This window comes from Lampetra planeri, chromosome 43 (assembly GCF_965212315.1).
Source record: "Lampetra planeri chromosome 43, kcLamPlan1.2.h2, whole genome shotgun sequence".
NCBI lineage: Eukaryota > Metazoa > Chordata > Hyperoartia > Petromyzontiformes > Petromyzontidae > Lampetra > Lampetra planeri.
This window is the reverse complement of record NC_136149.1, coordinates 8,686,547-8,710,745: the sequence shown is the minus strand read 5'-3', so window position 1 is coordinate 8,710,745 and position 24,199 is coordinate 8,686,547. Positions and strand designations below refer to the sequence as shown.

The following is a 24,199-nucleotide window of genomic DNA, read 5'->3' as shown; positions in this document are numbered from 1 at the left end:
GACCCTTGCAACTCTACCTCTGCGAGAGTCGGGGATCGTTAAACAACAACACCGTCGCCACCATCGTCGTGATTGTTGATCGCGCGCATGCTAAACGTTGGCCCAAGGTTGGTTCAACGTTGGCCGAACAGTTCCAATCACATTCCAAAGTTGGTTCAACGTTGACATGCCAACGTTGGTTCAACGTTGACATGTCTACTGAGCCTATGCTGCAGGTAGATGCCAAATTTGAGCCGCAAAAATCATGATAATAAAATTCACAGTTATAGCTGTAGGTGTGTGCGCGTTTCTCCGACGAGCACACGCGTACAACACGGGCGGTGGCATTCTGAGCACGCGACTCACAATCAGAACGTCGCGAGTTATCATTCCCCAGCTGGGAATCAACTCATTCCATCATCGTCCTCCTCATCCCCCCAGGGTGGATAAAATCGGTAATGCTCTGTGGGTTCATCCACCGCAGGGAACGTCACGACCCTCCCGCGTAGCGCTTCGCTGATCCGTCGCAGTTCGGATGGGGGGAGGGGTTGCGTATTCACTCAAACACGAGGAGCATAGCGGCCCCTCGTGGCTGCGGACGTCACACCAACTAATCCGCGGCGACGCCCGTGGTTCGAGCGAATCTATGTTTAGGGGGACTGCTCGTTTGAGAGGCAGCTCACTCTGATGGGTCTGTTGCTACCGCTGCCAATGATGACACTAATGACGTACATGCGTGTGTCGAACTTCTGCCGCACCGTACGTAGCCACCGGCGCCAATCAGAGGTGCGGGGGAAAGACAAATAATAGTCGTAGTATATCGACGATCACACTGATGGTGATGTCGCTGACGACGATTCTGATGATGATGTTAACAATGTTATTGATCTCCCCCCACCCCCCCCCCCCCCAGCCGTCCCCCTCATCGAGACGCCTCACAGGCCACGCGCGCACTCCTCTCGCTTGGAGCTGAAGTGGTCGAAGTGCGACTTCCAGTCCAGCATGTAGCCGCTCCAGCGGGAGAACTCCTCCTTCCACTGGCGCTCGGCCTCGTCCAGCGTGGCTGTGGGAAAAACACGCAAAGGCAAAGGTCCCCTCCCACACCCCGCGTAGCCTTTAACGGACTGTTGGACAAGTGCTGTTCGGCAAGTAGCACCTACAGGAGGCCCAAGACTGGTTCAGATAATCTTCACTGATATTGGCCGTGAGCGGGAATCGAACTCAGGTCGCCAGGTTCGTAGCGCAGCATGCTAACCAAAGCTGTCAGTGAGCACCTATGAGGGCCGGCACAGCACACGAGGAGGTGGGTGGCCAACAACACGCCCGGCCATAGCCTTTTTCTCCTGAGTGACGATGTTTACACACCGCACCGAGGAGAGGACCAGGACCAGTTCAGATAATCGTTACTACTATGGGCCGTGAGGAGAATCGAATTAGGGTCACCGGATACGTAGTACAGCACGCTAACCGCTACACTACCACTCCCCTCACACACACACAAAAAGAGAAAAACAAAGATCCCCTGCATAGGCTTAACATACTGTTAGGGCAAGTGCTGTTAGCGAGAACCTATGAAGGCTGGAATGGCACACGAGGGGGTGGGTGGCCAGCACCACGCTCGGCCACCTTTGTCTCCCCAGTGGCGATGATTTTACACACCGCACCAGGTACTCATTTGAGGCTGAGTCGACCTAGGGGAGGCCCAGGACCAGTTCAGACAATCGTCACTGGTGTTGGCCGTGAGCGGGAATCGAACTCGAGCGGCTGGATTCATAGCACATTAACTCTCACACACACATGCACACACGCACACACACATGCACACACGCACGTGTCCGCACCGGTGCTCTGCATGAGCTTGGGCATGAAGCGGTTCCAGAAGGCGCACTGCTGCGAGCGGAGCCCCGTCTGCACACGCGCAGAGAACCCCCCCAGGGCCATGATCTGGGGGTTCTCCGCGGAGAAGGTGGGCCACTCCGTGCCCCCCAGTCCAGCCGGATTCCTGGGGGGCGCGGTGGGGGGAAGGGGGAGGGCAGGCACACGCACCGAGAGACGCGGGGGATGTTTCAACGATCGCTGTGTGCCGGTGTTACGCTGAGGAGCTGTGCGTAACCCAACCGGTAGCATGTATTGCATATTTACAGGTTGGCGTAACAAATTGGACTAAATGTGAAGCATTAACCGCCCCCCCACCCCTCACTGGGATCTTTGCGCTTGTGGGTGCACAGCAATGGCATCACCTCACTCTGTTTAAGGCCGGAAACACGATTCTGGCAATCACCTGACGATCTTACACGAACATACTTTTTGTTATCGTGAATAATATTGGTCGCGAAAGCCTACGTGTTAAATTAGTCTGCGTCTGTTTGACGCATTGGGTTCTGAATCTGGTTGCCAATAGGATGCACCATTTCGAGCGTGCGGACGCGTGCATTTTCACTCGTACGTCATATCGAAACGAGATGGGAAGAATTGCGTTAACACAGTCGGGCAGCAGTGTTGCTGCACGTGTGGCTGCCTCGAATCCAGCTACTGTGGAGGCAGCAGCAGCAGTGAGGGGTTGGTGGACGTTAATAAACTCCCTTCCATGCCAGCGTCAATGAGGAGCCATACCCTGGCTCGCCAGGAGAATGTGGTTACAGAAAACTGTGGGATAATAGGAATATAATCTGTTCCTTCCGTAAGTGTTGCCCCTTCGCATGCGTATTTCCTCCCACGTGTATAAACACTCAGTAATTGGCTGCTAATGTCTTTAATATGTAGGGAACCACAGAGCTTGGGCAATTGGTAGCGCGAGCCCACCGCCTGGCTGGCTACTGCCTCCCGCTCGTCCGTGGTTCTTCCTCCTGGTGCATCTCTCTCTCTGTCGGGAGTGACCCAGTACCGTGCGGTAGCCGTCACATGCAGCCTTACAAGTTGCAATTATGATCATCGTCATCATTATTATTGTGGAGTTGGCATCACTTTGCGTACGCACTGCGCATTACGAGCCGCAAAGTCACCGGTAAAACCTCCCATGCGTCAAACCCCACGAGCATCGCCTGCCCCCCCACTATTTAAAAACAAAAAAAAATATTTTACCAAGTAAGGTCCACTGAGCTATATATAGCTCTGTTTCAGAACGCAACACAGCCAACAAATGCTTGCTCCACGAAAGTGGCTGATCATCACGTGGAAATAGCAGCCAAATACTCTAAACGCTTGATGTTGATTTTAAATGTGGAGGGAAAAACCGGAGGATCTAGAGAAAAATCCACGCGACTATGGGGAAAACATGCAAACTCCAAATATACAGCAGCAGGCGTCAAGGTCCGGATCGGACCCACAACCTCCTGCATACCAGGCGAGGTAGTTGCCATCTCCTAGCCACCGCGGCGCCCCACTACTCTGTTCCACCCGCACACCCCACGCGTTTCCTCTTCTCACCCGGTCTTGGCGAAGTTGGCCCAGTAGCGCATGATGTTTCGGCTGAGCGCAAGCTCTTCGGCCGTGTAGTTGAGGCCCTGGTCGACGGGCAGACCAAACACAAACTCGATCTCGTAGCCGTGCACGACGCCCATCCACTCGGGCCACGCCATGTTGGAGGCACGGTGCTCGAAGCGGTACACATAGACGGCGCCGCCACGGGCCGCGTGGACCCGGGCGGCCTCCTGCACGGGGCATACCACGTTCAGGTCGCCCACCATGGCGTCGAGCGCGTCGCGGTTCTTCACGCGGTTGTGCTCGTCGTTCCAGTCCGTGTACTGCAGCACGGCGGCGTCGCGGCCCAGGTCGCTGATGTACGGCAGGCACATGCCGATGGCCTGCAGGAACTGCTCGCGTGTGATCAGGCTGTCGGCGTCCTTGCTGAAGCCCGGCACCTCGTAGACGAGGAAGAAGGAGCCCTCGTTGAGGTTGACGCCCACCAGCAGGTCCGTGTGGTTGAACGCGCCGCGGTCGACCAGCGTGGACGGCGCCTCGGCGATGAAGTCGCCGTCCACCACCGGCACGAACGGGAAGCGGAAGACGCTCGTCACACCAATCACGCTCCATTCGTTGTCGATGATCTGCGCCACGGGGTTCGGCGTTGTTCATTAACGAGAATAACGACTTATTTTTACACGGCGCCCCTTTGTTGACAAAGCGCAACCAGCTGTGCGAGTTGATTTATTGTTGGTCAGATCGCCGTGTAGGTATCACGTCAATTGCTTTGCTAGAACGTTGCACCACCCAGCGGCAGAGCCGATCACATCTGTGGAGGCAGTGGCTAGGGTTGGTGGATCACGCACAGATGGTTGTGAAACTCCCTTCCCGTGGGCGTCGAGGAGCCATACCCTAGCTCGCCGCCAGGCCGTACAGCAAAGTGTGCACTGACATCATCTGTCGCTTCTGTGTGGGGTAGAGCGTTGCTCCCTCACACAAGGCGTGGGTTGTCTCTGGGTGCTCTGGTTTCACGCCCATTAATTGGTTGAAAACAACATCTTAAAAAAATCTAATTTAGAGGTACCCTCCTCAAATAGAGTAATTGGATTCTCCTGCAAGATTAATTATTCTGTTTGTGAGTGGTGACGAACAGCCAAACACCCCTTGTGCGATCGCCGCTTTGCCAGAATAACAACACACTGCACGCGTGCTCTACGTGTCTGTACACGGAATTTGCTCTGGGTTGTCACACGCATTGCATCGTGATCGGAGGGGGGTGACCCCAGCGCCGACTGGGCACATGAGACCACCAGTGACTGCTTCAAATGTGGATTCTCTTATCTTATCTCAACTGCATTTATATAGTGCATTAACCAAGGCAATTTACAGATAATTAATAATGTTACATATGAATGTAATATTGGAGATGAGGTGAATAAAATAGATGTGAGGAGGCGATGGGGGCAAATCTGTGATGTGTGAATTCATTTAAAGCAAAATTGATAACAGTAAACGATGATGAATGGATTGAATGAATGGGGAAAGGGAATATGAAGAGGGAAAAGTAACGGTGATGGTTATAAGGGGGAGAATAAGGGGGTCGTGGGGTGATCTCGGGAACAAGAAGTGAGTTTCGAGTGAGGAGCGGAAACTAGTGAGCGAAGGCGACTGTTTAATGTGGAGGGGAAGTTTGTTCCAGTGAAGGGGGACGGGCGAGAAGAGAGAGAGAGCGACAGCGTGGATTGAGCACAAGACGAAGGCGGAACGTCCTTGAGAAAACTTTTGTACTCAAAAATAAATAACGAAGAAAATCCTAAAAATTCTACAAAGCTCTTACGAGAAGAGGGAAACGCACCCAGAAGCCACTGCTGTTTTTGGCATTCGCTCGGCCAATGAGAGCGACGCACGCTCGAGCCAACCAGCCAGCATGAGTAAAACAAAATTGTTTAATCTATTTGTTTAGTCGGCCTGAGAACTGACACGAGACGAGGAAAGAGTCTCAGGCTCCACCTGCAAGAGACCTAGCTAGGATGAAGCCTGGTCTCCCCGCCCTCCATATGAGGGGAGTACAATAAGGTCCACCCCTCGCCACCCCCCCTCCTCCCCCTATGGGGATAGACAGGACAGCAGTTCCTCACGAACCACCGGGGTTTTCAGTAAACCTCACCCCCGCGGTTGGCGAGGGATTGCTGTGTAGTCAATCACAGCCCCGCGGAACTTTTGTCGACAATAAGTTCACTCGGTGCGTGTCGGTCCCCCCCTACTTGTGTCCCTCTCCCCTTGATGTTTACACACCAAGTACTTATATAAGGCTGAGTCGACCTAGAGTAGGACCAGGACGGGTTCAGATAATCGTCACTGGTGTGAGCGGGTCGCCGGGTTTGTAGCGCAGCGGTACGCTAACCCCTACACTACGACTCCCCCTGAGCACTGTGCTCCAACAGTCTCCTGCTCGCAGCCCCCGCGTGTGTGTGTGGGGCGTCCCGAGTTCAATTCCCGCTCACGGCCAACACCAGTGACGATAATCTGAACTGGTCCTAGGCCTCCCCGAGGTCGAATAAGCCTCAAATGAGTACCTGGTGCGGTGTGTAATCATCACCGGTCAGGAGGAAATAGCGGCCAGGCATGGTGTTGACCACCCACCCCCTCGTGTGCCGGCCTTTATAGGAGTTCGCTAACAGCACTTGCTCCGACAGTCTGTTCAGTCTATACGGGGGATCTTTGACTTTGCCCAGTTCTCCTCCACCATCTTTGGGACCCGGGCCTTTAGTCTGCACAGTTTTTGCAACCACCACACCTCCCCACACCTCCCCACCCCTCCCACGGTCTGTGCCTCATGCCGGGTCTCTTGGTGCGTTGCTTCACCCACTCGGTGGGGCACTGCAACCACTCTACCCCCCCCCCTTCTCAAAACTCGGTTGCATGGGGAGGGGGGGTTCGGGACTTGTGTCCGCGGAGTTTCTGTACAACCGCCTCCCCACGACACGGTTTGTGCTCTGTACTGGGCTCCTATTTAAATATTTAAAGAAAAAAAAGTTAAATAAATCGTGACGTTTATGGTTTTCATCATAATGTTTATGTTGGGTTGGGTTGGATCACGTAAATATTAAATGTCGTTCCACCACCACCACCCGACACAGCCAATGAGTAAGGCTTGTCACATGAACAATTAGTTACTACTCCAACACACCGATGTGTTGGAGAGTAAACCCACAATATCTCGAAATCATAACAATGATGTCAACGTGTAATGCTGCCACCACAACATTTACAATTTGAGTACTGTGACGTTTCGCTGGTATTTACACATCCAGCATCGTCGGTGGCCGGAACTAGGGCAGAGTTCACATATATCCAGCGACCATACAAACCAGCTCCCCACAAACGGTGAACCGTCCCCCCCCCCCCCCGTGACGTCCTCCCATCCCCCCTCCCCCCTCACCCCCTGCCCCTGCCCCCACCTGCTGCGGCGGGCACGAGTGCAGGCAGCGCACCAGCTCCGCATCGTCCCCCGTGGGGCAGGAGAGGGCGGCGGCGAGCGCCCGCGCCCTCCGGCGCGCCTCCTCGTCGCTGATCGTCACCCAGGGCGCGTTGGGCGCGCCGCTCTGCATGATGGCGCGCGTCACATAGCGCCGGCTCCGCGGTGACAGCACGTGCAACCCCACGGATGCGGCGCCGGCGCTCTCGCCGAACACCGTCACCGACGCCGGGTTGCCGCCGAACGCCTCCGCGTTCTCGTGCACCCAGCGCAGCGCCAGTTGCTGGTCGAAGAGGCCCGCGTTGCCCGGCGCCTCGGCGCTGCCGGGCAGAGCCAAGAAGCCGAGGGCGCCCACGCGGTAGTTCATGGAAACCACCACGACACCCTCGCTGTAGGCCAGGTACTTGCCATCGTAGACGTCCAGCGACGAGGTGCCGTAGACGAAGCCGCCGCCGTAGATCCACACCATGACGCTGGCGTTGCGCGGGCGCGGCGAGGGCACCCAGAGCGTGAGCATCAGGCAGTCCTCGCTCATGGGCGTGTTGGCGTTCCACATCTCGGTGCCCCAGAATCCCGGGAAGGCCATGTCCATGTACTGGAAGCACGAGTGGGGCGGCTGCGTGGCGCGCAGGGTGCCAGGCCAAGGCTTGCGCGGCTCCGGGGGCAGGAAGCGGCGCTCGCCCTCCGGGGGTTCGCCGTAGGGGACGCCCGAGAAGACGACGACGGAGCCGGTGAGGACGGGCGCGCGGCGGCCCATGACGCGGCCGGCGCGCGTCACCGCGAACAGCTCGCGCTCATCGTGCTGCTGCTGGGATGCCGGGCACGGCGATGCGCACAGCAGCAGGAGCAGCAGCAGCGGCGGCAAGGGCAGCAGCGGCAGCAGCGGCAGCAACGGCGGAGTCGTAAGAGACGGGGGAGGCATCGTGCAGGAGGAGGATGAGGAGCGACGCGGCGAGACTGCCGGGCCCACTCTTTGTTGGAGCGACACCGGGGCGGGAGACGGTGGGATCGGTCGAATGTTGGATTTTTGGGGAGGTTCGATGGGATTGAGCTGCGTGAGGTTTGGCGAGGCGAGGTTTGGTATTTTTTGTCGATATCAGGTTCGATGAGACAGTATTACAATTCACAGTGTTAAGGTTCAAATGACAATAACATAATATCTATATAAATGTGGTTCAAATAAATAGGACGAGAATTTGGTCAATAAAATTTAATTTGGTTCGAATGTGATTATACTTTGCTTTGAGGAGGATAAAGCTGCTGCAATTTGGTTAAATTGCCTTTGCGACGAAGCAAGAACCAGCGCGTTGCAAGCGTACGGTCAACAACAATGCACTCGTGTCTGCTCTGGCGCTCACGCGCACGCCCCGTTTGGCGGTCACAGGAGTATCGGACGACTTGTCGGGACGATCTTCTGGCCGTCACGAGCGGCGACACGAAGAGCCCTTCCCCGCTGCCCCACCCCGGCTCGCCGGCGTCGCCGCCGAGTGAAGCCTGTGGCGGCCCCGTGAGGCTGCAGACGCCAGCGGGCGACCACCCGAGCCTGCCCGGACGCGTGTCCCCACAGCGGCGCAAGAGATCCGGAACGCCTCTCCAATGTTTTCGGTTCAGTTCCAGGCACGACGATGAACGTCTCGACTCCCAGCGTCGCGGCTTGCGGTCACCCGGGTCCTGCGCAACCACAGAGATGGGTGGGGGGGGGGGGGGTGAGGTGAGCGTGGGAGAGGGGGGAGAAGGGAAAGGAAAAGGGTGAGGGGAGGTGACGGGAGATGACCGCTCGACAGTAACACTGAGTGCACGTGCACTCAACCACCGCGACGCGCTCACTCACCCACTCACTCACTTAACCACACACTCACGAACCCACCCACTTCAAACCCACACAAAGACAAAGATCACCCGCATACTCTTTGGTTCTTTTGGTAAAGTCACGTAGGTATAAAAATAAAACAAAAAATAATATATCACGACGTGTTGATCGCAACACAAGGGGTCGTCCTCAGGCGGAAAAAATTATCCAGCAGTAGAACTGCTGAACCAGCGAGAGAGCTGTTACGACAAGAGGTTATTTATGTGGCGATGGGCAAGCAAGCGGGGTCTGAGCTGGAAAGGAATTCCATCCCCGGACGCAAGCACGTCAGTTGTGTTAATGGGGGAGATTAGGTAAAGAGAGATTAGGGAGAGAGATAAGCATGAAATGAGCTTTCGTCGCCGAATAAGAGTATCGTCCCCGCATATGCGCACAGCAGCAGTGTTAATGGGAGATTAGCACTATGTTGATGGGAAAGATTAGGTAGGGAGATTAGGGGGATTAGCACGTTAATGGCGCTGCCAACTGCGCTGTTAGAGGGAAGCGCGTCCACGCAAGAGAACCACTGCAAAGGTGGTCGCACCAGTGAGACACAAAGCCCATCACACAGCCAGAACCATCGGCACATCAAGGCTAAGGGAACAGAGGTGGCCATGTTAGTGAGACCCCAGCTCGTTAATGCAGAGGTACCTAAAAGGGCAATGCAACTCAGAGAGTCGGAGATAACAGCCAGATGGCAGGGAAGAATGGAAGCACCACAGCAAGTTATGACTTTGCTTGGTTAATGACGTCCTTCCAATGATTGCTCAGCTTATACCCATCTCCTCAGTTGAAATTGTCTCTGTGTTTATATATCTGGATGGCTTCTTGGACAAATCTTTGATAGTAACCCGAAGGTTTGCAGAGTACCTTGGTCTCGGAAAAAACAATATTGTGCGAGCCCACTGCATTATAACAATGATCAGCCACTGCAGAGGTATTGGTTCTGCCGTGTTTCAAATCTGCCTTAAAAATGGCAGTTAAACTAAAGATTGAACCGCCTCTATGGGGAGGGTTTCCACACATCTGTTAGAGCTTTTAACAGACTGCGAGACAAGAAGGCTCACATGATCGAGTCGCTCACCTTTCCCAAGAGATGCCACGAGAGCAAGGTAATACCGATCGCATTTACACTTACATCTGCTGCTGTCACTTCTCCTAACGCTAAACGGATCTTGTTCAAAGCTAGCCTATCGCTAATCTCAGAGAGGATAAGACTGTTCCGTTTCGAACTTGATAATTTAGACAAATGTCTCTTACAATCACACTTAGCATTAACAGATAAAATGTCCACATCTGATTGGGACCTTGTAGATATCATGACTGTTTCTTCTGCCATGACAATGTCAACCAAATGGCATGTTAACTTGATTGCTAAAATAAAAACATCCTGTCAAAAAATAAGCCAGATCCACACGTTAAAAAGTTAGATTTTAACAAGATTGTCATCAATCAGAGTAACAGCCCAATTTTGATAGCCTAAAATCGGTACTAGCTAGAGGGCTGGACTTTGCAGTCACCCACAAACACATCCCAGTGAATGATAGCATTGCCCAGATTGACGTAGCCCTCAAAAGTTTAGGTCATATCCCAGCAGACGTGGCAAGATCTGAAATCGCCGCCATTCTCAAAAAGGCTAAGAAACCTATTAGTAACATCAGCAGGGACGAGCGCTCTGAACTCGCTCAATTGAAAAAGAGAGGTGACATTGTCATCCTTTCAGCCAACAAAGGCAATGTCACGGTCGTCATGGATAAAACCACATACAACAACAACATCCATGACCTTCTTAATGATGGCAGTTATACTAAAATCAACAAAGATCCTACCAACCGCCTGGCTATAAAAACCACCAATATCATCACTAAATCGACTTCTATAATCGCATCGAAAGACCAGCTCTCTCTAAAACCTTCAGCTGCTAGACCACCCAGATGTTATGGTCTTCCAAAAATCCATAAAGAAGATACTCCACTCCGTCCTATCGTTTCTACCATCAACTCACCTACCTACAAACTGGTCTAATTTCTCTCTGAGACCCTGCTTCCATTCACGGGCAAGACCACCTCAGCAGTACTTAATTCAGCTCACTTGGTTTCTCTAATCAAGGACATTTCACTGTCTCCAGATGATTTGCTTGTCAGCTTCGATGTAGTCTCTCTGTTCACCAAGGTACCTGTACCTGACACCATAGCAATCATTGAAGACTTGGTCCAACAGGGACTGGATCCTGATGTACCAACTTTGGTGAGGCACTGCCTTACCAACACTTACTTCATCTGGAATGATACATTCTACAAAAAAAATGAAGGTACCCCTATGGGTTCTCCCTTATCACCAGTGGTAGCGAATGTTTTCATGGAGAAATTTGAAACAGATGCCATCTTGACATCCACCCTACGTCCTTCCCTGTGGAAGAGATACGTAGAAGACACCTTCGTCATCTGGCCACATGGCCAGCCAGCACTGAACCATTTTTTCAACCACATCAATTCCATACACCTATCCATCAAATTCACCATGGAAGTGGAAAATGATGGCAAGCTACCATTCCTGGTTGTTTTGATCGTCTACAGGAAAACTACCCACACAGATTCCTATCTAAAGCCTGACTCCCACCACCATCCGGCCCAGAAGAACTCCCTGATCAAAACACTACACCATAGGGCCCGCTGCATCTCCGACCAGCGCCACCTAGCCAGTGAACTTGAGCACGTACACCAAGCCCTCAAGATGAGGACCCAATCAAAACCATAACCTTGCCATACATAGCAGGTGTTACCAGCAAGATTTCCAAAATCTTAAACAAACACAAGATCCAGGTCCGATTCAATACAGTACACAAAATCCGTGATTTGATCCCATCTGTGAAGGATGTCATTCCTGACATGCAATACCCTGGTGTCTACAAATTAAGTTGCGTCTGCGGCAGCAGTTACATTGGGGAAACGAAACGACATGTCTCGGACCGTGTTTGCGAACACAAGGCAGATTTGAAACACGGCAGAACCAATACCTCTGCTGTGACTGATCATTGTTATAATGCAGTGGGTTTGCACGATATAGTTTTTTTCCGAGACCAATGTACTCTGCAAACTTTCAGGTTACCATCAAAGATTTGTCCATTAAGCTATCCAGATATATAAACACAGAGACAATTTCAACAGAGAAGTTGGATATAAGCTGAGCAATCATTGGAAGGACGTCATTAACCAAGCAAAGTCGTAACTTGCTGTGGTGCTTCCATTCTTTCCTGCCGTTTGACTGTTATCTCCGACTCTCTGAGTTGCATTGCCCTTTTAGGTACCTCTGCATTAACGAGCTGGGGTCTCACTAACATGGCCACTTCTGTTCCCTTAGACTTGATGTGCCGATGGTTCTGGCTGTGTGATGGGCTTTGTGTCTCACTGACGCCACCACCGTTGCGGTGTTTCCCTTGCATGGACGCGCTAGTCTCACATCGCAGTTGGCAGCGCCGCAGCTTGTGTTAGACATAGACATGACATTAACTTACTAATCCCCCTAATGTTCATGCCTAATCTCTCCCATCAACATAATGCTAATCTCCCATTAACACTGCTGTTGTGCACATATACGCGAATGATACTCTTATGCACGACGGAAGCTCATTTCATGCTAATCTCTCTCCCTAATCTCTCTTTCCCTAATCTCCCCCATTAACACAACTGACGTGCTTGCGTCCGGGGATGGAATTCCTTTCCAGCTCAGACCCCGCTTGCTTGCCCATCGCCACATAAATAACCTCTTGTTGTAACAGCTCTCTCGCTGGTTCAGAAGTCCCACTGCTGGATTATTTTTTCCGCTTGAGGACGACTGCTTGTGTTGCGATCGAAACGTCGTGATATATTATTATTTTATTTGTTTTTATACCGACGTGATTTTACCGAAAGAACCAAAGAGTATGGATTCCTGCAGTCACGACAGCTTCAAATCAAGATCACCCGTATAGCCTTAACCTATGATGGCCAGCACGGCACACAAGTGGCCAGCACCACGTCTGGCCACCTTCGTCGCCTGAGTGACGATGATTAAACTCTTGAGGCTGAATCAACCGAGGGGAGGCCCAGGACTGGATCAGATAATCGTCACGTGGTGTTGGCCGTGAGCGGGAATCAAACTCCGGGTGGTTTGGATCAAAAGTGCAACGCGCTAACTGCTGCACTACCGCTCATCACACTCTCACCCACACGCTCACCCATCCACTCACCACACTGCAGGTCACCTCACTTCTCTTTCTGCTTCTTCCCTCGCACCGCTCCACTGTTGAATCCCCATCCTCCCATCATCACCACCATCATCTTCCCCCCCCAATCTCTTATAATAGCCTCGCTCAATTCCAGAAACGTATATGTTACAACCTTAATTAGTGCCGTTTGTTGCTGGCCATCGGACGTGTGGGGCCAATTGGGCCCATGCTCAGCAACGGTGCGAACACTCCCGAATCAGCTTCGTTCGTTGCTTACGCTGCCATTTGCGCTGGAGATCACTTTGGTGAAGTGCAAAAGCGCTTTGGATGTCTTCCTCGTCATTTTCCAATGACACTCGCTGGCTGACTTTGCAATCGACAACACATCAGCACCCACACTATGACATATCAGCAACACGAAAAACGATTTTACATTAACAACGTTACTATCATCAACACCACGTGCATAAATATTAACAACAGCTGTACAACCATTATAACCATAACTACAACCACGTAACCATACACATAACAGCAACATTATAACCACAACTAAACCGAACATAACTACAACATACACTCGTTATAACCACAACCATGATCACATAACCACAACCATTACCAAGTAACCACAACCGCTACATTCTAAGGATAAGCACCACATAACCACAACTATAATCACCGCACTATAACCACAATATAACCACAACCGAAGCAATATAATCACCACAGCCACCAAAACCACGACATTATATCCACAACCGTAATCACATTCTAACCATAACCATGAGCACACAATCATAACTGCATGCTAACCATATTTTAACCATTACCATATTGTAACTCCAACTACATTATAACCACAACTCTGACTACATTATAACCACAACCATGAGCGAGTAATCACAACTATGAGCACATTCTAAATCACAACGACTCCCATTCTAAAGCCACAGCCATAACCACATTACAACCACAAGCACATTCAAACCATAACCGCATTATATATCCACAACTGCAAAAGCAATCTACCCACAACCACGCCCACAACCGCTGCGGGTGCAATGGGAGCTGGCGTGATGCCGCTTCTCCCGCCGAATCTGGACCCAACCAAATTTCACTTTGCTTGGGCCGCTTCAGCAGCGCACGCTCGTCGGTTACAATGAAGCGACGCCGGGGCGCTCAAATTTGCTTTGTACATTCCCAAACGTTTGGACACAGTTTTGCCGGGAGTGTCGCCAGCAAGAGAGTGTGGTGCATTGGCTTCTCACGCCAACGTGCCGTCCGGGGGAATCCAGAGCATGACGGACGGACACGTGTGAATTACACACGTAGATTCCTAAACACATGTTAATGAGTTCACCCAGCAGTCGATAGACAAAGGCTAATGATGATAAGTCTGGCACAGCACACAATGGTGGGTGGGGGGTGATGTAGCCAGCACCACGTTCAGCTACCTTTGTGTTCCCAGCACGAGTGCTCACACACTGCACCGGACACTCTTGTTGAGGCCGCATTGACCTAGTTTTCGGAAAAGGACCTCTATAGATACCACTGGTCGCTGGTGTTAACTCTGGCAGAGATGTGGAAGCAGAATACACCACCTAGGGTTGCTCTCACCTATTCCACCACAGAGTGAAGTCTGACACTGTGAGCTCGTGGGCTATCGCCAGAACTGTGCAGTCCCCTTGCAATCCAGTTCAACAAAGCAGTCAATACCAGTGCCAGATCTCGGTACCACCCAAGTGGGTGGGTGACAGGCGGCAACTCTTGTGGGTGAGTGGGTGAATGGGTGAGTGAGTGGGTGAGTTGGTGAGTGAGTGAATGGGTTGGTCAGTATATATATGTTGAACTTTTTTCACACCGTACGTAGATCACCGTGCTAATCGGAGTGGGTGAGTAGGGGAGTGGGGAGCGATAGAGCATTGGTTAGCTACGAACCCGGTGACCCGATTTCGATTCCCACCCAATGCCAACACCAGTGACAATTATTTGAACCGGTCCTGGGACAGCTGCCACTGGGGGTGCCCTGGGCCAGACCACACAGCAGCAATCACCGCCCCTGGGCTATAGATCAAAGCAGGGCATTGGGATGTTTTCAGATGAGATGCGCTTTAAATCCGCTTAGCGTTTAAGCGAGCACCACCACACATGCACGTATAATTAAGATTATTATTACTACTTAATTTGGAGCTTTCGTGACTGCAGGAATTACTCTTTGGTTATTTCGGTAAAGTCACGTATAAAGAGAAAATAATAAATTAAATACTAGCATACGCCGTTTCGATTGCTTGTGTTGCAATCGAAACGTCGTATGCTAGTATTTAATTTATTATTTTATCTTTATACGTGGCTTTACCGAAAGAACCATATAATTATTATTACTACAATAATGATATTATTGATGAGCACACGGTTTTGGGGTGTTGCCTCGAGTGATGTCTGCACGGCGGGGGGGGTTCGAGAAATGCCCCAGGGGCACTCTTTGTGTGCGAGGGAGTCGTGGGGGAGGGGGGGTGGGCTGAACGGAGCAAGTCGCGGCAATGCATTCCAGTTAACTGAGTTCCGCCTGGAGAGAGCGCGATGATTTACGATAGTGGCGAAGATCCCCCATGTGTGGCCTTTAAAAGGCTGATGGGTTGCAAGTGCTGTTAGCGAGCAGCAGCACTTACGAAGGCCGGCACGGCACACGAAGGGGGTGGGTGGCCAGCACCACGCCCGGCCGCCTTTACCTCCCCCAGGGCCGATGTTTGCACACTGCAGCAGGTACTCATTTTAAGGCTAAGCCGGCCTAGTGAAGGTACAGGACCGGCTCAGATCATCTCTGTCGCCAATGTTAACCGTGAGTGGTGAATCGAACTTGGGTCATAGCGGAGTACATGAACCGCTACGCCACCGCTCCCCACACCAACACTCGTCACTCCGACACGCTCATCGCTCACCCTGACACGCGCACGCACACACACACGCATGGACACACACGCACGCACACACACACGAATGGACACACACGCACGCACACACACACGAATGGACACACATGCACGCACACACACGCATGGACACACACACGCATGGACACACACACACGCAGGCACAAACACACGCATGAACACACGCACGCACAAACACACACGCATGGACACACACGAACACACACACACATGGACACCGCCAATTTTGACGTCTGACGGAAAGGTTCCCATTTGAAATTCTAATGCCTCTCGTGTCGCGGCACAGACTGACATTTACACAGAATTAGCGTTCGCGTGGCCACCAGCCAGCCCGTGCAGGGCTCGACTGGCGCATTAAACACCCCACCGCACGGATTCCGCCACTGCCTTCGTCTGGCTCTGTGAGCCTCGGGCATTGACAACGGAACTGACACAATTATCAAGAGGTCATAGGAGGCCAGACGTGGGTCAATTTCAATACCCACAGGTCTCTGGGGTGTGTTTTTGTCCAGTCAGGATGACGCCTCAGTGGACACTGCAGAGTCAAAGTTACTCGGAACGAGTGCTGCGAATGGCCAAGACGAACAGCTCTTTCTAATCCACTGCTGGATGAGCGAGGGCCTCCCTGGGCCGTAGGGGGCCGTGGGGTTGCTTTCGACCGTACTTCATCGCGCCGGTCAACGCGGGTCGGTGAAGGAGGGCGGTGTCGACTTTGGAAACGCGGTACAGCACAAGAATGTGTGGGGCAGAGCGGGATCCCTCCTTCGGAGAGTGATTCTGAGCGCTCCTTGAAAAAAATCTCGAGGAGACTCAGATCGCCATTGGCCTCAGAGGCTGTGGCGGACTCTCTTTACCCGCGACATTGCGCCCGCTGACCCGAGACGTTTTACATAAACGCGACATCTCGGTCCTGGGGCTTGACGGCTCGTGACCTGTTAGTGACCAGTCAGTGACCAGTCAGTGACCTGTCAGTCGTAACGGAGGGAAAGTCCAATTAAGACAAGAACAGGAAGAACCAAACGTCCCACATCCAAGCCCTTTAAAGCAGCTCCAGCCTCAGCTGAGCTTCCGCTGGTACCAGCATTGGTGCCATCCGGCACGAATGGTGGTGGGGGGAGGGGGGGGCTCTGCCGTGTCGCCCCCCCCCCCCACCACTTACACCCCCCACTGGATGATGATGAATGCCACAGGACGCGATGTGGACACGCACACATTACACGAGTTGGGGGGGGGGAGCCGATGGGATTTGTGGGAAGGCGGCGGACGGCGGCAATGGTGGCGGTGGTGAGGGACGGTGGAGGGGGAAGGGGGGGCCGGGGACGAGAGTAACATTTAATCAGAGCGTACATTGGCCCGCGGCCCCTGGCGGCAGTGCGGAATCGCAATGGCCGTGTGGGGTTGTGTGAGTGCGCGCGGACGGACGGGGGTCGTTATTCGTCTGCATGCAGGAGGGGCGGCCACCGGCGTTTTCCACGCGGCCTCAATAGGCGTTCGCTAACTACGTGCGTCGGTCAGGAACGGGGGGGGGGAGGCGGCCTGCAGACGTCACGGGGGGTTTTGTGGGGCTCGTGAATGAGAGACCCATGCACACACACCACACGAATAAACAAATATCCCCCGTATAGCCTTTAATACGGTACACTAGGGGGTAGGTGGCCAACACCACGCCCGGCCGCATTTGTCTCCCCAGTGGTCGTGTTTACACACTGCACCAGCTACTCATTTGAGGCCGAGTAGGCCCAGGACCGGGTCAGCGGGTTCCATGTGCAGCGCGCTAACCGCGAGACCACCGCACATACAAGGTCAGACACACACGTACGCACTCATACGGGGTGAAACTCCTCCCAATACTCGCTCTTCCTATTATCCGCAAAATCCTCCAATTATCCGCACATCAATCCCTCCTGTTACGTGCGCAAGAGCACGGGGTAGAAGGGGAGTCACCAGGATGTACAGAAAATTATTCTAATAATTATCCACACTTAACCGCAGATGGGCCCCTAAATTCCTAGAGCTTGCTCTGCGATATCCACTCCCCAGTCAAACAAGGATCACAGCCCAGCTGCGAGTCGTTCAATTCCCCGGCTCCCATCGCCAACCCACACACGGGCCAGCTTGGTGAAGTTTGGTTAAACAAGCCCGACGACTGGTCAAAACGGCTGCAAGTTAAATCTCTGCATGTCAACGAGCCAAAGCTTCCTGTAAAGCACGTGGCGTCTGTGTGGCCATCCCCAACTCTGAACCCCTCTCCCCGCGCCCAATGTGAGAACAGACGTCGCTGCTCCACCGTGCAGCAGCATCGAGGCCTCGATGGAGCCTCTTCCTCCTCCCTCTCCTCATCTCTCCTGACCCTTTGCTCCCGTTTCATTTTCCGTCCTTGTCCTCTGAGTTTCCCGTTCTCTCTCTTTCCTCTTCTCTCTCCCACGAATCATAGCTCAACGAAGTGGCTTATAGCAGCCACAGTCTTTAAACGCGTGACGTTTATTCTAAATGTGGAGGGAAAAAATAGAGCACCCGGAGAAGAATCCACGCCACCACGGGGAGAAAGAGACATGCAAACTCCAAATACACAGCAGGCATCAGGGTCGGGATCGAACCCACGACCTCCTGCATACCAGGCGAAGGAGTTAACATGTCGAACAGCAAGGCGCCCCATCCGCTGCTGAATCCACTGCTGGATGAGGGGCCTCCGCAAGCCGTGCGGGCAGTGAGGGTTATTTGAGCATACTTCACCACGCTGGGCAGTGGTGATTGGGCGGAGTGCAGAATACCAATGTTTGGCTGCACCGCCCTGTGCTGCGAACGACACCGACTGCCCCCTGTGGTATGAACGTTGCTCACTCACCTCCTGTATACCAGGCGAGGTAGTTAACATCTCGCTACCGTGGCGCCCCATGTTGGCTGTTATCACGAACCGTGACACCTGGCAAAATCTACGCCGAGTGGAGGCACCACCGCGGTCACTGCCGAACGACACGGGTTTTTGACAGTGGCAGAGCCGCACAGCACCATCCAGGAACCCACAGCATGGGCCCCCCAGTGGCCGGGAGTTAAGCGCCCCCCACCCACGTGTCCAATATCCGGCGTCAGCCTGGGCCCCCTGCGACCGGCAGGGGCTGGGTTGCTATAGCCTCACCGCCTGCGCACTGCTCAATGGCTTTGCCTGCGCTGCAGCTGCTGTGGCTTCTGGCCTGCGTGTGTATGCAACACGCGGAGTTACCCCCGGTCACCCCCCCCACTCATACCCCCCCCCCGCCTTTCCTCCCCCCATGCCCCTGCGTTATTTATTTATTTAGGCTGAGCGAGTTCAGGCCACTGGGTTCCCTGGGGCTGGGTTTGGGTACGGGTCAAAGTCCAGGAGGTTCATTATAACAACTGTGTGAGTGAGCAGACGCACACAGGAAAGGCAAAGATCCCCCGTATAGCCTAAACAGGCTGTTAGCGAGTAGCAGCACCTATGAAGGCCGGCATGGCACAGGAGGGGGTGGCCAGCATCACGCCAGACCGCCGAGCCTGTCACCTGCGCTGCACCGCAGCGGTTCGTTGTATGATCCACGGAAGAAAGATAATGTCGACGTAGTATGCGGCGGATTAGTGGGGGAATCAGCCGCGCGATCCCGGTAATCCACAGCAAATCTGCACATGACGAAGTTTGCCTAAATCTGCCGCACGTGGCTATCGCGTGAAATGTTTTAGCATAGTTTTCCTATTTTTTATATAAGAAAAAATATCAAAGGAGGAAGTCACATCAGCACGGTTAAGTCTGTACAACATAAACAAAAAAACGCACCTCCGCATTCCCCTGCAGCTAACTCCACGTGAGCCCCGGCTGCTACGAACCGCCGTCGTCTACCGCTGCCCGAAGTGTTTCCCCTCTGCCGCCATGCACGGCGGATTACGGGAGCTGCCGAAATATGCCGACGACGTCAAGGAAAGAAACGTCCTTCGCGGCACGATGACGCACCGCGACGACGTCACACTCACGCCATCGCCGTCATGTCGTAGATAAGATTCATGGGGCGCGTCCGCAGTCGCGGATGGGGTCTGGCGATGTGCGGCGTCACTGGTGACGTCCCGTGCGGTGCTCGCAGACTCCGATACAATCGGTTAATCTTGGTCGACCGTTTAAAAAAAAAAAACTTGCCCTGTCCCCCTGAATGCCAACATAACTTCCTATAAATATAATGCCATCACTTACACAGTAAGCAGCTTAGCATAGCGTTGCTCCCGCAGGACCTACTAATCGCCAGGTCCGCCCTGGGCCTCTCAAATTGTTTGAAAATCCTCGGAATCGCCGTGGACTCGACGTTCTCACTGGGACAATGACATCCTCAACACAGGCATAAGTGCGGCAAATGCCATCTCAGGGTCTCTTGGCACATCCGCCCAATGCTGACTACAACCACAACACTCTCTGGCTTGAAACATTGTCAGCACTCACCTTAAGCATTACAATACCAGCGACACTTGGGCATCAGTGGCACAGCTCAAAAAACTATGGCGTCCTCGCACTGTCTTCAGCGTCACGCGTGGGCCACTGAACTTCCAGCGCTGCACAAATATAATTGCACTGATCCCGTCAACAAAATCATGGACACAGCGCAACATCGCTATCCAGTGCCACGGAGCTCTCTCTCTCTCAAAGTCTCCCGCCCTTACCTCTCCTCCACCCTTCTCACTCCACTGACCACGGCAAAACCGCCTCATCCTACAAAGATCGTCCAACAATCTGTTCATCGTGCCCAGAGTCGGGACCGTCCTGGCTGAGCGGCGTTTCTCCGTAAGCTGCAGTAGCAGCAGCGGCCATCTGAAACTCCCTCCCACTGCTGCACTCACCCCGCAGCAGCAGCATCAGCAGTATCCAGGCACTATCATCCACCTTCAAGCAGCAGCTCATTTATGGTTTAACCGGTTCAGGCGATCACCTGTCTAGGATCTCACCTGGTTCAAGCTGCCACATGAGGGACTTTGAGCTCTGGCTCCACGCCTCAAAGTCCTCGAATGAACATCGCAATTATAGCTGCACATCATAAATTTGATTTATGATGATGATTTATCGCGAACTCCCCACCCTCAATCCCTCTCTCCACCTCAAACAGACAGACGGATGGAGAGACGGTTGGATGGACAGAGAAATGGACAGACGGAGAGATAGACAGACCGACGGAGAGACAAACAGAGAGATCGTTAGACAGGCAGAGAGATGGACAGATATAGAGATGCTCAGACAGACGGAGAGATGGACAGATGGATGGAGAGATTTTCAGGCGTACGGAGATACAGACATATGGACATACATATGAACATTGCTGATGCATTAGCACTTTCAACCTTGGTTGGAAAGTTGTAAAACATAATCTGACATTAGCACTTATATCACGTGACTCCATAAACACAAACTCAATAGCATCACTGAGAAAAACAAGAAAACTGAGGTAGACGACTAACTGCACTGGGTACCAGAAAGGGAGCGGTTTCACTGCGATAGAGGGACAAGGCCCTCACCGGATGGAGCAGGTGGAGATGTTGCTCTCTAGATGGGGGGGCGGCGAAAAGGAGGGAGCACAGAAAGAGGGAAGAATGATCTTCTAGTTAACGTGAAATTGTGAAAAAAATAATCAGGACGAACCGAGGGGAGATCACGAAGGCTAGCGTGCTCCCTGATGATCACCGTGAAGGTGGGAGCGGCCATTATGGCCTGTAGCTCACTCGCTCGCTCTCTCTCCCTGCAGACGTGATGGCAATCAAGAACTCCATCTTGAGAGTCAGCAACATGACCGAATAGGTAGTGAGGACTCAAACGGAGAAGCCACTAAGTTGTTAAGCACCAGGTGCAAGTCTGAAGGAACAAACACTGACCCAAATGGAGAGCACATCTGGGGTAAAAGCCCTAAACAATTATGACAAGATAGGAGAGGAACCTATCAGCATTTGCCCAGCATTCACGTGGAAGGCAAAAGATAGCAAACACCCAAACATTCAGAGCCGACATCGAGCAGTCCACAAGAGGTGGGAGCCTAACCCCAAAATATAACGAGATGAGGACGCTACAGAGTCCTCATTATCCTCTAACCCTGACGAGTCAGGTCTGTCAGACACACCATAATGGCGATATGACCCCGATGCGAGCCTTCTCCTTCTTGGGCCAACCCAACAATGGGAGAGACTGAATGAATGCATATTGCCACTCCTTTTGGGGCCCTGGTCCTCACCTCTCACAATAGATTCTGTGCTCACACCCCCTCTAACAGAAGAGCCTACAAGGTCGCTTGTCACATCGGGGGCCTGCACGGCCTGGTTTTTCGAAGGCCCTGCACTGTTGCGCTTGTCCCAGTAAGTTTTTTCTACCCAATCACAGAGACCCAGAGCTCAAATTGCCCAATGACGCGGAGCCCACACCAACGGAACCGTCACCCGCCCCCCTTGCACGGGGGACCTGGAGCGGCTACGCTCCCCTCTGTGGGAAGTACTTGTGGGAGCCCGGGTCGAACGTGAGTCGCAACCCAAAGGCCACATGGTAGCCCCCCCATGGCGACATGCGTGTGTAGAGACGTAAAAAGCGTCTCAACGGCGTATATGCCAACAACAACTACAAATGGTAAAGGAGTGTGCACGTACCTCTCGAGGGAGCCGACGGAGACGTGGCGGAGAAGCAGGCACTACAGAGCAGGGTCCATTCGCAGAGAGAAAGAGGGGACGTGCCAACTCAGGGGAGTGAAGGGGGCCCGGAAACGGGGGCCCCGGAGGACATGTGATGCTGGCTCCGGTTCCGTCTCAAGAGACCGAGGAGGGGGCGTGGCCGGAGGGGGCGTGGCCGGAGGCGGAGCGAGGCCACGCTCGGGAGGATAAGAGATACGGGGGCGGAGCGATCGGGGTTGTCTGGCGGGGGACCTGACTGTGTGGCGTTGCCTCGGGGTTGAGAGCGTCGGTCATCCTAGACGGGGGCTTGCTGATGAAATAGGACTAGAAATCCCATCGATACGCCATGGTCGTGGCATTTGTTATGCGGGGGAAGGTTATACGGGCGGAGCACGGGCGGAGCACGAGCGGTTAATGCACCTTGGTGTCCAAAAAACTTTGGCTACTTTAAAAATTACATTTTTCTGGCCGGTATGGCCGACAACGTTTATAATGTGCTGCAAGGTTGCAAGGAATGCGCTCGCTGCAAACCTCCGCCGAGAGCAGATCGCCCACCGCTGAAATCCATCTGCGTTTCCCGGGTGAACGAACTCGTCGCGCTCGATGTTCTCGGTCCGTTCCCCACCACTCCGCGGGGGAATAAATTCATATTGGTGGGGATGGAATATTTGTCGCGTTGGCCAATGGCCTGGCTGTTACCAAACCAATCAGCTGAGACCATCACAGATGCGTTCCTTCATGGCTACGTATTAGATAAAGGCGCCCCTGAACGTCTCTTGACAGACCAAGGCAAAACATTTTCGTCCAAGCGGTTGAAGGAGGTTTGCGAGCAATTGGGTACCAAAAAGGTGCGCACGTCGCCCTATCACCCCCAGACGGACGGAATGGTGGAAAGGTTACACAGAACCCTGACTTCGATGTTGTGCCAACGTGTCAATGAAGCCCAGTCTGACTGGGACTTACATGTTCCAGGCGTGCTCGCAGCATACGGTTCCGCCCCGCACGCTTCTACCGGGTTTTCCCCATTCTTGTTAATGTATGGAAGGGAGCGTGACCCACCAATTGATGTGCAGCTCAAACCACTGGAGAAGTGTACTAGGATATCGTACCCTTCCCCTACAGTGATTGGCTGAAGCTAGGGAGGCGTCTCGAGGGAACTCGGCCTTGTGGCAGGCGGTCAACGAACGGCTCGTCAAGCCTCGCCAGTCCACTACCGTATGGACGCCAGGGGACAAGGTGTGGCTCCACTGCGACCACGTCCCGATGGGTACCTTCCCAAAATTACATAAACCATGGCAGGGGCCGGTCGAAGTGGTGGAGGTGAGGAGTCCACAGTGCGTGCAGATTCAGTGTGGTCGCCGCCGCTGGTTTGTGTACCCGTCGCTGCTAAAAGTTTTTTTCCACCTGCCATTAGTCTTTCATCTCCACTTCGAGGGCCGGGTGTCTGGTCAGCCCGATGAGCTGGGGCGCGCGTTGACTGACGTCCTTCCTCAGGACAGTTCTATTATTCCGCCCGCAGGATCCAAGCGCCGAACGGGACCAACGTCACCGGTCAGACTGGCCCGGGGGGAATGGGGGAGTCCAGAGCCGCCATCACCCGACCCTCTACCACATGGGGGTTCTTCGACTCAGGAGGTGCCGTGCTCGTCGAGCCATCTTCCGGCTGCCCCCGAAGCCTCCAGAGGACCGCA

At 53.3% G+C, this 24,199-nt stretch overlaps 1 protein-coding gene across 1 annotated transcript in view; it reads right to left on the bottom strand.

Annotated features, from left to right (window-relative positions):
• Positions 1-876: 876 nt before the first annotated feature.
• Positions 877-24,199, bottom strand: part of ACHE (acetylcholinesterase (Yt blood group)) — a 61,274-nt gene continuing 37,951 nt past the window's right edge. The window contains exons 3-6 of the mRNA XM_078614282.1: positions 6,843-8,530; positions 3,406-4,025; positions 1,821-1,981; positions 877-1,042 (exon numbers count right to left, since the gene is read on the bottom strand). Coding sequence (XP_078470408.1) covers positions 915-1,042; positions 1,821-1,981; positions 3,406-4,025; positions 6,843-7,781 — 1,848 coding nt within the window. The 5' untranslated portion in view covers positions 7,782-8,530 and the 3' untranslated portion in view covers positions 877-914. The remainder of the gene's footprint in view (positions 1,043-1,820; positions 1,982-3,405; positions 4,026-6,842; positions 8,531-24,199) is intronic.